General features: G+C 38.2%; 1 protein-coding gene across 1 annotated transcript in view; it reads left to right on the top strand.

Moving 5' to 3' along the window:
* Nucleotides 1–18,195, top strand: part of ank1a (ankyrin 1, erythrocytic a) — a 638,168-nt gene that overhangs the window by 473,422 nt on the left and 146,551 nt on the right. Inside the window, 6 exon segments of the mRNA XM_051928287.1 lie at nt 4,117–4,215; nt 4,325–4,423; nt 4,623–4,820; nt 5,024–5,122; nt 8,858–8,956; nt 11,518–11,616. Of these exon segments, the coding sequence (XP_051784247.1) occupies nt 4,117–4,215; nt 4,325–4,423; nt 4,623–4,820; nt 5,024–5,122; nt 8,858–8,956; nt 11,518–11,616 (693 nt within the window).

Here is an 18,195-nt window from a genome sequence, read left to right as displayed (position 1 = left end):
AGAGCTGTGGTGTCATCTGCATATTTGATGATAGTGTTATTAGTGTGGGCAGGACTGTAGTCATGTGGAGAAGTGGTACTGAGCTGATAAGAGTGAAACCTGGCCCCAAGTTTTCCTCAACGTCTGAGGACAATTGATAAAAAAGACCTTTATCCAGGCACAGAAGAGTGGGGGGAAACCCTGGTTAGACAGTTTACTGTCTAGAATATTCAGAATAATAATATGAAAGCTGAGCTGTAGTCAATAAAAAGCATCCTCACATAGCTCCCCTGGTGATCCAAATGGCTCTGAGAGCTATATCTATGACATCATTAGTGGACCAGTTTGCTCTGGAAGCAAACTGGTGTGTGTCAAAAGTGTTAAGGAAACAGACTTTGATGTATTATGAAACCAACCTCACGAAGCACTTCATGACATGAAATGTAAGTGCTATTGAGTGATAGTCATTGAGACTGTCAGTGGCTGATTTTTTGGGCACAGAAATAATGGTAACTGACTTCAAACAGGGTGGAATGAAGACTTGTCTCAGGGAGTGATTGAAGATGCTGGTTTAAACATGGGAGAAATGGTAAGCACTTGCTTTTAGAACCATCCCAAGTATCCTGTCTGGACATACAGCCTTCCTCAGGTTCACTGACCTTAGTACCCACCTTACTTGATGCTCCTGTAAAGTAAATGTCTGGGCATTAGCGTCTAAGGGGGGCCGAGAGAACGAGACTGGGTGTTGGTGTACTCTCTCAGAACATGCAAAGAAGCTGTTCAGCTCCTCTGCCAATAAGGCACTCTAGTGTGTCGGTGTTGTATTGCAGCCCCTCTAGTTGGTGATGTATTGTATTCCCAGCCACATGCTGAAGGTCTTTATCTGAACGGTGGACTTCTATCCACCTCTTATTGATAACCTTAGCTTCTTTTATTCCTCTCTTCAGCTTGGCTCTAACAGTGCTATACAGAGCACTGTCACATGATCTGAAGGCTGAGTCATGGCATTTGAGGATGGATCTGACCTTGCTGGTCATCCAGGGTTTATGGTTGGGGAAGACACGGATACGTTTCTTTACAGTGACATTGTCAGCACAGTACTTGATATAGGACAGAACTAATTATGTGTATTCAGCTAAGTTCTTATGTTCAAATTTGTTCCAAACAGTGTCTGCAAAACAGTTCTGGGGCTTCATGTATGACACCATCAGTAGAATTCACACTGACATATGGCGTATGGACAAAACTGGAAATGTATGTATACACAAAAAAATGCAGAATCAAAAAACCGTGCATAAGCAAAGTTCCACGCACTTTCCCTTTATAAAACCCAATCAACATGAATTTTAATGCAGATGCATGTGCCTACAGCCCCACCCCAACTCCTCCCTAAATTTTACATATTTTAATATGCAAATCAATATAACTATCTCCTTCTGTTCAGTGTTTTGTTAAAAGACAATAGTAAAAGCACGTATAAAAAGAAGAATTTCAGTGAATGCGAAGTGGAGGCAAGAAAAAACATACTATCTGTTGCCTTAAACAATGATATAAGCAACAAAAGGAAATTCGTGTAGTGATACAACATGGCAGAGTCTCTCAAAAGTTCAAGTTCAAAAAGTCAGACAGTGCACAAAATAAAAAAGAATTGGTCGGATATCAAAGTCGACATGAAAAGGCGAGTCGCAGCCTACCATCTGTTTATTCTGTTTAAGACAATATTACAAAAGCTGATCCCCGTGCTGAAGATGATGATGGTGCTGCTTGGGTGCTGGCTGCTCAAACACCTCTGCCTTGGAAACTGCTGGGCAACCATTTGACTGTGTGGCAACGTAAGCTGTTCTGAAGTCACAAAATGGAATATTGGATGCTGTAAGAAATGTGGCCAATGAATTAAGGAATATAAGGGCTATACTATGAGATATTGACCTCAAATAGAATGAATTGATTACAAATAAATGCTGCATCTAATTACCTGTTTTTACGTTTTGCTAATTATATTCAAACGAAGTTGTACTGCTGTCCAATTTGGCTGTTTGTTTGGTGGGTCAGGGTAAAATTCATCATACTGCATCTTTTCTGCTACAGGCAAGCCACGATTATGTGCCACATTATGCAGCATGCTACATGCTTGCACAATGAGACACTCTTTCTGTAGATTATAGGGCAGCTCATTAATAGAGTGGAAATGCTTTCTATTTACATAAGGAAATTAATTCTTTGAAGGTGCCTTTTTAGTGTAGTGTCAGCACTGAGCGCCACAACAGCTCTTTACATTTGAGGTGACTCTCTATCTTTAAAAAGACTGCTTACCTTTTCCTGCACTAGTTGGAAAAAGCACCTGGAACTGTGTGAAGTTGCCATTTTTATATGCTTTCCTGCTATAGATGATGTAATGCTAGTTCATTCTTTTGGTGATTCATCACTGGCTGACGTACCTTGTCCAACTCTAATTAAATTTGGAAAACTGCATGTTGCTGCGAGTTGAGTTTTGATGTTTGCCAGTTCAACCACAGTGTAAGGAAATCTTGTATACTGTATCTGGATGAGACGCAGATTGTACCATCCCATACAGATGGATGGTACGACTCAGTAATGATTGCGCAGTACTCGATCAGTCAGCAAGTTCACATTGAAACACTCCTGTGACTAAAAACCTGAGAGGATAGCTTTAGGAAATTGAAATTGACTTAGAAGCCAGTAATCATCATCTGTAAATATGCGCTGTCTTCTAATTCTACCATTTGAGATGTCTCCTAACAACACTAAAGCAGCTGTGGTAGTTGGAATAGTTTGGCCATTCTGTGCACCATTATATTGTTACAAAATGATTACAGTCAAGTGAATTGAATTTGTAAACGATAAGCAATTAATTTTGGTGTATTTGATAAATTTTGTGTCATAGATGCAAATCTAAAAAAGAAAGGGACACCACGCAGAAACAGTAGCACTGCTTTGATGCTGGGTGTTACCCATTTGCAAAACTGAGCTTAAACTTGTGTATGCACGGTATGAGGCTGCCATATAAATGTGTGTAGCTTTAGACATCTCGAAGTGAGCGTGAAAATGGGTGTACGCAATATTTTAGTGTATATGCACCATTTATACATGAGGCACCCGTAGTTGAGAGACGTCATGTTTTAACAGACTTTATTTATGGCTTTGTTTTTCTCCTAAGAGGGGTGTATGAGGGAATGATGAGTAGAGAGAAGTGGTCTGACTGGTGCAAGTGAGGGAGGGGTATAGCTATATGCATATATAATATTGGAGTAGACATGTTCAAGTGTACTTTCTGTGACGTCAAAGCCATCAGGTTAAGCCTGTTGGTGTTTGTTTATAGCGTTTGGCAGGATACTAAGAGCTATGCTAGCTTCAACATTGGCTGGTATATAGACAGTAGTGATAATCACTACTGCTAGCATTCTCAGAAGAAAGAATGGTCAGTATTTAAATGAAATAAACTCTAGGTCAGCTCAATTGCTGTCTATGATTATACTGTTTTTTGACCAGTCATTATGCACATAGATACAATGCCCCCCACCCCCCCCAACGGGTTTTATCCATGTCATTTGTAATGTAAGTCTGTTGTGCTAAACTCTGTTCATCCATCCATTTTCTTCTTGTGCTAATTTGAAATCAGAAAGGGGTACAGCCTATTCTAATAGCATCAGGCACACATCAGAAACCTCCCCAAACCAGCACACAAGCCCACTGCAGGACAACCTCCTTCACCCTGGAACAGTTTAGGACTGCAGGTCAGTTATCCCATCCTGCATATTTTTGAGATGAGAAAATACCTTGACAAAGTAAATATGTGCAAAGGGAGAACAACAACAACTACAGTACATGCAAAAAGCACATAGTAAATGGACCAAGATTTGAATTTGGGTCACTGGAGTCTAAGACTGCCAAAAACTAAAATAAATAAAAAATGGAAAATACAGTTATACCATGAGTCAAATAGAGTATAGAAAAATAATATAACATACACCAGCACACAACAATCTGCAATAAAGCAATACCAGATTATCCCATTTAACAGTCTCAGTGTTTTGAACCAGTCTTTCTGGGTTTTGCTGCTTTGGTACCTTTAGAAGTAGAAACAGTTTATTAGTTTTTTCATGATTTACATTACAGAATGGAATCACGCCTCTTCATATTGCATCACGTAGAGGGAATATAATCATGGTGAGACTCCTGCTGGACAGAGGTGCTCAGATTGACGCCAAGACCAAGGTGACTCTTATTTGGCTGCTTGCCTCTCCTATTTCATTAATCTGTCACTAGTGAAATCATACATTCTGTTAAAGCCAAAGGCTGTAATGTTAATTTTCTTGGTGTTCAGGATGAATTGACACCTTTACACTGTGCGGCACGGAATGGGCATGTCAGAATCATTGAGATCCTTTTGGACCATGGTGCACCAATCCAGGCCAAAACCAAGGTTGGCATTTAAGAATTCTTTGCTTGAAAATAAGCCATAAAATGCTATTGACATAATGGTGCCTCATAGAGACTTGAGGGCATCATGCATGTGTAAAGGGGGGCCTTTCTTGTCCATAATGTTTACAGTAGGTTGGACATTTTGGATGAAAGTAAGAAAAGCTGTTGAATGAAATAACTTTTTCATTTTTCTCCTCAAGAATGGGCTTTCTCCAATACACATGGCAGCACAAGGAGATCATCTTGATTGTGTGCGGCAGCTCCTTCAGTATAATGCTGATATTGACGATATCACTTTGGATCATCTGACTCCACTACATGTGGCAGCACACTGTGGGCATCACAGAATGGCTAAAGTTCTTTTGGACAAGGGTGCCAAGCCCAATGCCCGTGCACTGGTTAGTTAATTTTGCTAATTGAAGATTGCATTTCCAAATGATGTATGTACAATAAGGATGTGAACAAACTATATTGTACTGCCTGATATATATTCTGTAGATATTTACTTTTGATTAGGGATCAAAATAGCTTGAGTAATATTTAAATAGGATAATCTATCGGCATCTGTTCTGATTGCTTCTTTTCTCTACTTCTTTCTCAGAATGGATTCACTCCGCTACACATTGCCTGCAAAAAGAACCATATTCGAGTTATGGAGCTGCTGCTGAAACACTCTGCATCACTTGAGGCTGTAACAGAGGTATCTTTAAATCTGTCAGTAGCAACTTTACAAAATTAATGTTGCCATTTAAGATTGTCATTGCAGAATTGTACCTTTATTTTAATATTGTCTAATTCTGATATTTCTGAATGAAAGCCTATGTGACAAATAAGTTTGGATGTATCAGCTTCACAGTTACCACCTAGGGCTGTTATCCTGTTACAGTTTAGAGTATGGAGAGATTTATATCTATTTAATGGGATTCTGCCAAATTTTACAGGCCTGCAGCTTTACCCCAGCCCGTTAGATATAAACAGGGTACAGAATCATTTCCATAAAGTCAAATCTTTTTTTATCGTTGCTTTACCCGATAATGTTGAATGTAAAAAGATTCCTACAAGTTTATTCCCATTATCTTAGATGTCAGTGGTCTGTAGCTTTACCTCTTTAAAGGTAGACTGTTACATGCCCAAGTGCCAGTGCTTTACTCTGTGGAAATGTGAATCTTTCAGATTTCAGTTGCTTTCGCTTTACTCAGTTCAGTGCAGTTCAGTGAATCAGAAATTTATATTTCATTACTTCTTTCAGTAATTTAATGTTCATTCAGTCATACTTGAAAGTGTGTGAACCCTTCTAGATGGTCATTAACAATAATAAATAAAAAATAAATAAATAAATAACCTAAAGACTTCTCATACATAAAAAGGAATTTGAACTCATAGATTATTTGACTGTCACATTTACAAATAATCAGGTTATTTTTGTGTAAAAAATAATTTACTTAAATGGAAACCCCTCATTTACAAGAACTGGCCACGAGACCATTTCGCAGTATTTATATACAGCAGCCTCAGTAGGCATCATCCCTTGGTGGATTCACATTGGAGGAAACATTTCTCTTTAGTTAGTTTCGATTTCATGTGCGTGGGCCATAGTGCTAGGTTTGTGCTTCTGGTTTTAAGTTTGTTTTGATCCTAACTTGCTGCTTGGTTTCTGTTTCCATTTTTTAATATCACATCATTGTTTTGACTTCGTCTCTGTCTTTTGACACTCTCCTGGTCCTGTTTTCATTGCTGCAATAATCCTCAGACACGTATTTTGTTCCAAAAGTTTTTTCTCAGAATCCAGATTTACTTAATCATGTCAAATTGCCCAGGCTCAGAGCTAGAAAATGAGCCATATACAAGAACAGTCCCGCCATCATGCGTGACAGTAATGACAGGGTGGTGCTGGTGGTAGGCAGTGTTGGCTGTTTGCTAAAAACAGGGTCTCCTGCTTTTCTAAAATAGTTACATTTAGACTAATCAGTGCAGAAAACAGACTTTCAATACCTTTCAGGTTTGTTCAGATTAAGGCTGCCACAAATGATTTTTTTTTGTAAATGATTAATCTATCCATTATTTTCTCAATTGATCTAACAAATAATTTTGCCCAAGTAACTCAGACATATGAATATGTGCTGTATTTGAATATTTAATGAAAAATTTGATATGCAGAATTTGAAAACAAACACAATTTAAATATCTCTCAACAAGATGACAAGCAAAACACTGTTCAATAAAATATCAATACAATATTTAACAGTAAGTCTAAATTTAAAGTAAAAAACTTTATATTTGATTAATAATGGACTTATTAACATATCTCTCTGTGTGAGCAGTCGAGTTTGAAACAATGCCAAATTGTTAAGCTTTTTGTTTTAGACCTCAGGGTTACAATGGATCCACTCTGACTCATTTCACATGTATTTCTAAAAATCCATCTTAAATTCAGATGTTATTTATTCATAGACATCATAAATATAATTTTAATGCTAATAATGTTTCAAAGGAATTCATTATACCAACTGAAAGATGAAGAAGGCAGGCAACTCATATCTCTTGAAGAGAAGACAAAGGTAAAAACAAGTATTCTATAATTTTACAAGTTACCGTATATACTCGAATATAAGTGGAGTTTTTCAGCACCCAAAATGTGCTGAAAATGTCACCCTCGGCTTATATTCGAGTCAGGTCCCGCTGCCCCCGCCAACCTGACAGAAAGCTGGAGTGTACAGTCAGTGGAACCTCGGTTCACGAACGTCTCTGAACATGTACAAATCAGGTTATGACCAAAAAGTTAACCAAACGACCACGCACTCAGTATACGAACAAGCCAGTTTCCCTTTCGGTTTGTGCGCGCCGATGATTTCCGCACGTGTTCAGTCTCTCCCTGTGCAATCCCTGTGCAGCAATCAAGCGAACGAGCGAGAGAGAGAGACACACGCACACAAGAGAGAGAGACACATGCGCACGAGAGAGAGAGAGACACACGTGCGCACGTGTGTCTGTCTGTCTCGTGCGCACGTGTGTCTCTCTCTCTCGTGCGCATGTGTCTCTCTCTCTTGTGTGTGAGACAGACAGACACATGTGCGCACGAGAGAGACAGACACAAGTGCGCTCGCAAGAGAGAGACACACACACACGCGAGAAAGAGAGATACCATATTGTTTTTGTTGACCCTCTTCTCCACTTGCAGAGCTAGTTTACTGTTTTTCTTTGAAATAAATATTTAAAAACATTTGACCTACTGATGCCTCAATTAATGTACAGTACTTTTATTGGTATTTATTTTGATTATTGAAACTTACCAGTAGCTGTTGCATTTCCCACCCTAGGCTTATACTTGAGTCAATAAGTTTTTCCTGTTTTTCCAGTTTTTGTAGGTAAAATTAGGTACCTCTGCTTATATTCGGGTCGGCTTATACTCGAGTATATATGGTAACCGACAGTATTAAATAATTTGAAGTTAAACTTTTCAGTAACAGTTCATTTTTGCATTGCTGATTGTGATACAGCATAGCACTTTGTTCTGAAGTGGCAGTAACTGTACAAGAAGCATGTTTTTTTTTTATTCCTGTTGCTTCTTATTGCCATCAACACATTTAAAAATTTGTTATTTATAAAATCAGTGATGGAGCAGGGCTGAAATCATGTGCATAAATCCTTTTGTTAATTTAAAAAATCTTAATGTTATGTGTATTGAGCATGGGAAAGGCAACACGTAAAAAAATATCATTATTGTTTGGTGGCAATTTGTCACTTTTTCAAAAGCAACCGACTGGATGTCTTAATCATTAGTGCGCATTAGTAATCCATCAAAAAGGTTTTGAGAATCATGTAAATAAATTCGCTAGGAACCTCTTCTGCTAAAAAAACTTCATTTTGTGACATGGAAGGCGAAGAGAAGAAATGGGAGTAAAATTTACATTGCACAACACTTTATAGAGATATTCAGGATAACTCACACGTGGGGCTTCTGGGGCCCTTTCTTTCTGGTGACACGAGGGTGGCAAGACATTTATTAGCCTGTCAACAACTGGCCTGAGCACATGGAAAGAGACCAGAGCTATTTTAGTTAAGAGGTGCTCTATATTCAGACCTTTTTAACATTAAAACAAGGATTTTGCTGATCTATGCGGTCTGTGTATTTGCAATCTAAAGAGCAGTAGAAACTATGTTTCCTCACTAAGGTTTCAGTTATTTTTGCCCTTGCATAATTTCCATGTATATTCTTTTGCTGCATGATGTTTTTTTTTTCAAAATACTCAAAAAATTCTGGCTAGTTATCTTCTCAATTAGGAAGATACAAATTGTGATCAAATATCTGTTTTGTGGTTGAAAAAAAAATCTAAAACTACAATGGTTTCACAAACTTTCATGCCTGACTATAAAACACATATGACAAATCTAAAAAAATTAACTATTCACCCCATCTTTTCATGTGTTTTCACAGTCAGGTTTGACACCGCTGCATGTAGCATCCTTTATGGGAAACCTTAACATAGCCAAAATTCTGCTGCAGAGAGGAGCCTCTCCTAATGTTTCCAATGTGGTAAGTGAAGATGTTTTCCATACTGTTACATAATTAGGGTGAAAAAATCATATGGCTGCTGCTCCTGTTTTAAAGTCACTCCATTAACTCCAAGTAAGATTTTTATTATATTATGTGAGCATGAGAATAAACTTGAACTTAAATTTGAAATAATGTGCAACTGTTTTTATAAGCCTGTTATATGCAGGAGAGATTTAGGTGTAAACAAGAATACAGTGAAGTTGTATTGCTGAAGGTAAACGAGGTCATACAGTATCTCACAAAGTGCGTACACCCCTCACATTTTTGTTAATATTTTATTATATCTTTTCATGGGACAACGCTGAAAATATGACACTTTGATACAATGTAAAGTAGTCAGTGTACAGCTTGTATAACAGTGTAAATTTGCTGTCACCTCAAAATAACTCAACACATAGCCATTAATGTCTAAACCGCTGGAAACAAAAGTGAGTACACCCCTACATGAAAAATGTCCAAATTGTGCCCAAAGTGTCAATATTTTGTGTGGCCACCATTATTTTCCAGCACTGCCTTAACTCTCTTGGGCATGGAGTTCACTAGAGCTTCACAGGTTGCCACTGGAATCCTCTTCCACTCCTCCATCACGACATCACGGAGCTGATGGATGTTAGAGACCTTGCGCTCCTCCACCTTCCATTTGAGGATGCCCCACAGATGCTCAATAGGGTTTAGGTCTGGAGACATGCTTGGCCAGTCCAGCACCTTTACCCTCAGTTTCTTTAGCAAGGCAGTGGTCGTCTTGGAGGTGTGTTTGGGGTCGTTATCATGTTGGAATACTGCCCTGCATCCCAGTTACCGAAGGGAGGGGATCATGCTCTGCTTCAGTATGTCACAGTACATGTTGGCATTCATGGTTCCCTCAATGAACTGTAGGTCCCCAGTGCCGGCAGCACTCATGCAACCCTAAACCATGACACTCCCACCACCATGCTTGACTGTAGGCAAGACACACTTGTCTTTGTACTACTCACCTGGTTGCCACCACACATGCTTGACGCCATCTGAACCAAATAAGTTTATCTTGGTCTCATCAGACCACAGGACATGGTTCCAGTAATCCATGTCCTTAGTCTGCTTGTCTTCAGCAAACTGTTTGCAGGCTTTCTTGTGCATCATCTTTAGAAGAGGCATCCTTCTGGGGCGACAGCCATGCAGTCCAATTTGATACAGTGTGCAGCGTATGGTCTGAGCACTGACACGCTGACCCCCCACCCCTTCAACCTCTGCAGCAAAGCTGGCAGCACTCATACGTCTATTTTCAAAAGACAACCTCTGGATATGACGCTGAGCACTTGCACTCAACTTTTTTGGTCGACCATGCCGAGGCCTGTTCTGAGTGGAACCTGTCCTGTTAAACCGCTGTATGGTCTTGGCCACCATGCTGCAGCTCAGTTTCAGGGTGTTGGCAATCTTCTTATAGCCTAGGCCATCTTTATGTAGAGCAACAATTCTTTTTTTCAGATCCTCAGAGAGTTCTTTGCCATGAGGTGCCATGTTAAACTCCCAGTGACCAGTATGAGAGAGTGTGAGAGCGATAACAACAAATTTAACACACCTGCTCCCCATTCACACCTGAGACCTTGTAACACTAATGAGTCACATGACACCGAGGAGGGAAAATGGCTAATTGGGCACAATTTGGACATTTGTCACTTAGGGGTGTACTCACTTTTGTTGCCAGCGTTTTACACATTAATGGATGTGTGTTGAGTTATTTTGAGGGGACAGCAAATTTACACTGTTGTACAAGCTGTACACGAACTACTTTACATAGTATCAAAGTGTCATATCTTCATGTTGTCCCACGAAAAGATATAATAAAATATTTACAAAAATGTGAGGGGTGTACGCACTTTTGTGAGATACTGTATATGCAGGAGAGATCTGTATACCAGGTCAGTGTATGCCAATCCTAAACATTTTTTGTTTCATATGACCAATACCTATGTATATGCATTAGACAAAATAGTATAAAGAGAATAAAATTGAATTGAAGAAAGGTACAGTATAAATGGGAGAGATTGCATGCCTACCTGACATGTATCAGTTTGCAAAACAGTGTTGTGAATATGAGGATTACTCTGAGGGAAGAAAATAAGGGTACAAATTATGATAGGTGGATAGGGTTGTGGGTATAAAAGCCGTGCTGCATAAGTGAGAGACTAGTCTGGTATTTCCATGTACTTTACTTCATTGTCATTTAAGACCTTGAAATGTTCTCAGTTAATAGCAGGAGAAGGGCATTGTGTCAGGTTCCTGACACTACTGTCCTCATGTGTTACTGTTTTTATTTATTGAGCTCTCTTTCAAAATTTATTCTCTCTCTGGGCAGCCTCTTGCTGATTTAAACAATCCTCTAGATACTTTCTTAGTTTGAGTTATTTTCTTTGGGAACCCTTGAAAGGACAGAGTCATGTTACTATTCCCTTAGGGGAGAAATTTAGTATTTTAGCTCAAATATTTTCTTCGTATACTGGATACAAGTACATTTTAAATGCTCATTGATCTGTGTGACTTTTTTCATTCTTGAACTATAGAAAGTGGAAACACCACTGCACATGGCAGCCCGTGCTGGACACACTGAGGTGGCTAAGTTCTTACTGCAAAATAAAGCGCAGGCAGATGCAAAGGCCAAGGTGAGTAATCGAATAGCAACAAATTATGAAGAAACAAGGGTTTAGTGTGTGGGATTGTCAGCTTGATGCAGATGTTCATTATTCTTGGTCTCACCATTTGCCATAATGTCAAAATAAATGCACAAGATTAAAAACTCAACCTGGCTTTTACAACACCTCAGGAGCCTTATGCCCAATTCTGCTGTCCAATTTAGTAATAAAAATTAATAAATAAATGATGCTCCTTTTGTGATACTTTCACCAAATGAACTTAGTTAAGTATACATTAAGCAATATTAAAGACCTTAAGAAAGTTGTGTCTGTAATTTTCTCTTTTTTATAGTAAGTTATATTTTATGTTGTAGTTAACGATGCAATAAGTAAAAGAAAGTTTAATATAATTAGTAAAAAAGTGAAAACATTAGTAAAATAATGAAAACATACTCAGCACCCCATCCCAAAGTTCAGAGAAGTACAGTATATGAACAAAGAGCCCAATATCAGATAGTTACTCATGTAAATTAGGACATCAAAAAGAAAAATGAAAACAAACACAAGATAATCAGGGGCTGGGCAGACTTATTTTAGATCAACATTTTTGCGAAATTCTTAAGAAGCATTGGAAATTTTATTTATTCTCATTTTAGATAATACAAGGCATCACATAATGCAAGGAAGGTTGTTGAGTAAGATAAATAAGTTAACATGAAAGCAGTGCATTATACTGTAGGATATCTCAGACTTTTGTTGCAGAATTTTATTGTTGGTTGGTGGCTTAATTAAACAGGCAGAAGTAGGTACTGTTTGTGAAAGTTAAAAGAAAAAGTAACAGACACTTGAGACTGACAGCTTCTTACGTACAGTAGCACAAACTGGTTTAGTTGGCTAAACTGAAATAACAGGAGCAACTGGAGACATAAGAAACATAAAAATCTGACAAACAAGAGGAGACCATTTATTCCATCAAGTCTCTCTTTTTAGCTAACAGCTTAACTGTCCCAATATCTCATTCAGACTCTTCTTAAAGGTTATCGAGGTTTCTGCTTCAACTACATGTCTCTATAGAGTGTTCCAGAGTTGCACAACTCTTTTTATAAAGACGTGCTTCCTTAAATGTACTTCCCATAATTTCCACTGATGTTCTCAGTGTAAATCAGGAAATGTAAAAAATCGAACTGAAAAATGTAACCCACAAGACAGGAGAAATCTCAGTGCCAAAGCTGCTGTTTCATCTGCAGCTTCCTCTTAAGGACCTATGGAAGTGGTCCCCCAGCTGCATTGTCAAGTGACTATGTCCGCCCCGGCTCCACATAAAGTAAACAAGGAGCAAACATTGAACAACCAGACACAACAAAGCTAATCTTATACAAGTCAAGTCAAGTTGGGGAGCAGGCACTGGTACAGTTCATTGCCGCGCCCACTACACAACGAAACAACTTGGGATCCCAGTTGGCAACCCCCCAGGCACTCACGCGGTCTAGTCTCACCCTTTGGAAATGACCCTCAATCTGATGCAGCCAGGTGTTACGTGGGTGACCCCTTGGTCTGGTCCAGCTACTCGGGTAACCAACAATGAGGATCTTACGAGCTGGATCACCCTCGGGGAAACACGCCACATGGCCGTAGTACTGTAACTGATGCTCCCTTACAATGCAGGTAATGTGCCTCATTCGGGACTCCCATGAGCAACCGCTCATTCGACACAAAGTCAAACCAACGGTACCCAAGGATTTTCCGGAGTGACACAGTACCGAAGGAGTCCAGTCTTTGTCTCAGGTCACTGGATAGCGTCCATGTCTCGCAACCATATAGCAAGACAGGAAGCACCAGGACTCCAAAGACTTGGACCTCTCCCACTCTGTCTACTGACTTCATAGGAAGAGTTACCAGAGACATGAATGTCACTGCCAAGATAAATAAACCCCTCGACAAGGTCGACACTCTCTCCGCAAACAAACACACTGCTGATGGCTGTGCCCAAGAGGTCATTAAAGGCTTGGATCTTGGCTTTTATCCAGGACACTCGCCTGCCCAGACACTCAAGACTCTTCGCTCAGTCTCTCGAGTGCCCCAAACAGAGCCTGAATTGACACCAAGGTCACAGCATCATTGGCAAAGTCAAGATCAGTGAGTCTTTCTTCAACAAAAAAGTAATTACATTTTCTTATATATTTGCATCCATAAAAACACATACCAAAGAACATAGAAGCAGAAGTTTTCCTCAGTGGTTTAATACAAGTAAATTCCTGTTAACATAACAACTGACTTATGGCCGGTTGACAATGGAGTAAACGAAAATAAAATATGCAGTTAATTACATACCAGGAGAAAATATACTTAAGGAGATTACCTGGTTGGCCATTATGCACAAAGTCACAGTTATGGTGACCTTTGTCTGCCTTCCTTTCAATCTCCTGCACAATCTCCTCTTTCATAAGCAGGAAATAGGATGGAATGGTATTAAGTCAATAACTATTAAATGCCTTAGCTTCCCATTAGTCTGATGATTTATTCCATAGTCAGAAGCAGTAGCTACACAACGTAGCAATAACACATTCTCAGGAAACCAATTAGAGAAAGTTAATAGTAACAAGTCAGTAATATTTCATAATCTGAAAATTGACCAAACTATTATTTTATTTGGAAAAAAAGTAACAGAACTGCAATATAAACAGCCTAGTGAGCAGCTATAACAAAATATACTGTAATTGAGTAGTCAGGATTTCAATGCAGAAGCTGAGGCGAGAATTCCTTAAGTGAGTCTGCAGATCAGTCCACACTTTGGGCACCCTGTAACTAAAGGTGTGACATCCTTCAATAATTCTATTTATCATTTGAAATTTTAGAAGGCATTATGTGATTGCAATGTATGCTCTGATAAGTATTTATTAATAAGATCTGAAAAAATAAAGGAGAATAGAGTGCTTAAAACTGATATGTTGAAATGAAGAGTTTGAAATCAGCTATGAACTTAACTAGGAGGGAATGTAGAAACTTAAGAACAGCAGTTATGTGGTTGTACTTCTAGTCCTGGTAAATTATTATTATGGCAGCATTTTCAATTAACTGAAAGATACAAGCACAACAGCTTTAATATCTACAAATAAAATACTGTACTAGGCAGCTCTACTTGAAATAAATGTACAAATTAATTTTCTCTTTTTCCAGCACAGTAAAATAGCCCCCATTTTCCTATTATATAGGGTGGCCCATATTTATGTATATGACGTTTCACAAGTTGTAGCATTTAAACTACTGCGCGAAAAGTATAGAAAATGGTATCACTGTGTAGCCTGAGAATGGGAGTAACAATATGTTGGACCGGGCAACCCCTAAAAGACAAGGTGTATCAACACCGCAACCATAATGTGGCTGAGCTATGTGCAGCTATCACAGAAGAATTTCAGAGGATACCAGTACAAATGTGCCAAGCCGCCTGTGACAACGTTGCTCTTTGTCTTCAGGTGTGTATCGATCTGGATGGCACATTGGTGGACCACACCATGGAGAAAAGGGGATGAAAAGACATTTAAGGTTCTTAATGTTCATGTTTCATTATGTTACTTGATATTAACATTGGAAGTTTCCTGACAATAACGCCTTTTCAATCATACACATAAATATGGCCCATCCTAAAAATCACTAAACCCTGTGACAAAAGTTTAAGGACTTCACTTCTGACACTGTTTCTTATTGAATGAAGCTACTAAACTTATCTCAAAAATCACCCTGTTTTTAAGGTCACTGACTCTACCACTTGCTTTATACTATCCAGATTTATAAGTAATGAAGTCTGCTTAGTACTTATAGCAGAACCCTAATACAGGTGGACTCCCATTATACCGAAACTCACCGGACCATAAAAATATTTTGTTACAACAGAAATTTTGTTATAACGAATATGGGGAAAATATGTATAGTATTGTGACTGGGGCCACCGGCGATTCGCCATGTCTAACGGTAGCAGCGCAAGGACAGCTCCATAGCTGCTGTCCTCCGTCTGGTAAACAGTAAACCAAGGGCAAAGGAATTGGTTGTCCTGTGCAGCATCAGGCTTACAGAGTACCGTGCTTGTGGCACAATGTTTAACATTTAACACTGGACTTTGATCTACTCTTCTTCACACTCTCCTAATCTGTCATCTCCATACCATGTTTGCCACAGCAGTGATTCCGAACTGCTGGTGTTCTTCTAAACTGAAGGTGGGAGCTTAAACAGGATGATTGCCTGTGCCATGGCTCCTAACAGCTCCTATTCTGAATGAAGTCATGAGACTGTACCTGCCTCCTCTATACAGTAATAAAGTACCTGTATTTGCTTTGAAAACCTGGACTCATCTTCATGTCTCTGATGCAACTATGTGACCCAAGCTTGACAATACCTGTACAAAAAAATGGCACTTCATAAACGACAAAAAATATTTTATTTGAAAATGAGACCTTAGATGTAACTTTTTTTTTATATAGAAATACAGGTATGAAAATACAGAATGAAAACGAGACATTAGATGTAACTTTTTAAATTAAAAATACAGATATGAACACAGAATGAAAATGAGTTGTTAGATGCAACTTTTTTTTTATAGAAATACAGGTATGAAAATTCAGAATGAACACAAGATGTTAGATGAAGATGAGGCGTGATTTCAAAATGCTTTCACCATGTCATTTTCTTCATTCCAGAATCTACTTTTTCCAAGACTGTTAATTTTTCTTTCAGCGTAAACTGAGACCGTTTCTCAACTTTTTTTATTCATCGCAAAAAAACCTTTGAGAAGGTCTATGAAACTCGGCGAGGCTGCCCGAGACCGGAAATTTTGCAACAGACTGTCTGTTTCTTTGAGACAACCTGTTTCAGGGTTCCTGAGACTAGACGCAGAAAGTGTAGGAGCGGCATTAAGTATTTTTTGCATTTCATTATTATCTTCTGTGGCCATCTTCTGTGGCTCGTTATACTGATATTTACATTTCGTTTAAACGAGATTCGTTTAATGTGATGTTCTATGAACATCAGTCTGGGCCCACAAAAAGTATTTATTATTCTGAAAATTTCATTACTTCAGTATTCGTTATAATTAGATTTAACCTGTATTTTGTTAATCGCTTCATTAATGTCTGCTGCTATCATGAGGTTTGCAGTTTAAATTATAAAAATTATTATTTGTTTTAATATTTATAACTTATTATTCCTAATAAGATGTGTAATGGACAGGTGGGTCCTATACATTGTGCTAATATGATTAGCTAGTACTGAAGTCTGTGGTTCATGTCTTGAAGTGTTAGATGTCTTCTAAGCAAACAACCATTAATTCCTCAAATATATATATATATATATATATATATATATATATATATATATATATATATATATATATATATATATATACACATATACTGTATACAGTATATATGTTTGTGTGTGTGTATTTTTATTGCATGATGTCTTTCTGTTGTATCTCTCAACATTAAGTTTCGTGTTTATGTTGCATTTCTTTGTTTCATTTATAGTCCTTGCTCAATGACTTGGGCTCATACGTAGAAGATTGCTTAATATGAATTGAATTTAATAAAAGTTTATTTCTTTAACATTATTTTCAGCTTCTAAGCAATAGGAAAGATTAGAGGTAACAGGACACACATGATTAGTATACTTTAACACCACCATCTTCATTCGGCCCGGTTACGGTATTATAGGATATATGACACTGATCCAGTGTATTTTCCTTCATTTGTGTATATAGCACCAAGAAGACACATAGGCTTAAGTAGGACTTACATCAGCCATAAATATTGGTTATAAAATAAATATCTGCTACCATTAATATTCTCATAATATGATCCATTTGTGCAATCTTAGATTGGTTTTTTTTTCACAAATTATATGATTTTCAGCATTCATGAATAGTGATATGTGATACTGTCCACAATGAAAAAGAAATTTTTAAAGTGGGGTTTGCTGAGCTACAGGGAGGTTATACATTCACTGAATAAATTATTAAGAACATTATACTAATAAAGGTGGGGCTTTGTATTGCTCTCAATTGCTCTAAAAACAGCCTCAGTTCTTTATGCCATGGATTCCATAAAATTACACAAACATTCCTTGAATTCCTTGAATTACATCACATACTTCCGCTCCCCAAAGTTCTTCCACTGGATTCAGATATGGTGATTGGGATGGTCATTGAAGGACATTAAACTCATTGTCATGTTCATTAAAGCAGTTTAGGACAAATTCTGCTTTGTGACATGGTGCATTATGGAAGACAGGTAGAGGGTGACCATGAAGAGATACACAAGGTCAGCAACAATACTGGAACATGCTATGGCATTCAAGTGATGATTGATTGGTATTAACAGGCCCAAAGTGTGCCAAATTAAAAAAAAAAAAAAACATTCCCCATAATGTTACACCACAATCTGAATCACCATAGTTTTTCTATCAGCTTAAATCAGTCTGGCCATTCTCTTCTGACCCCTCTCATCAACAAGGCATTCCCATCCATAGAACTGCCAGTAACTTGATGTTTTTTGTTTTTTGCTCCATTTTGAGTAAACTGTAAAGAGTACTGGTGTGTGTAAATCCTAGGAGATACAGAAA

The sequence above is a fragment of the Erpetoichthys calabaricus genome, chromosome 1 (genome assembly GCF_900747795.2).
Source record: "Erpetoichthys calabaricus chromosome 1, fErpCal1.3, whole genome shotgun sequence".
NCBI lineage: Eukaryota > Metazoa > Chordata > Cladistia > Polypteriformes > Polypteridae > Erpetoichthys > Erpetoichthys calabaricus.
The sequence above is the reverse complement of the archived record's forward strand: the minus strand, read 5'-3'. Positions and strand labels throughout refer to the sequence as shown.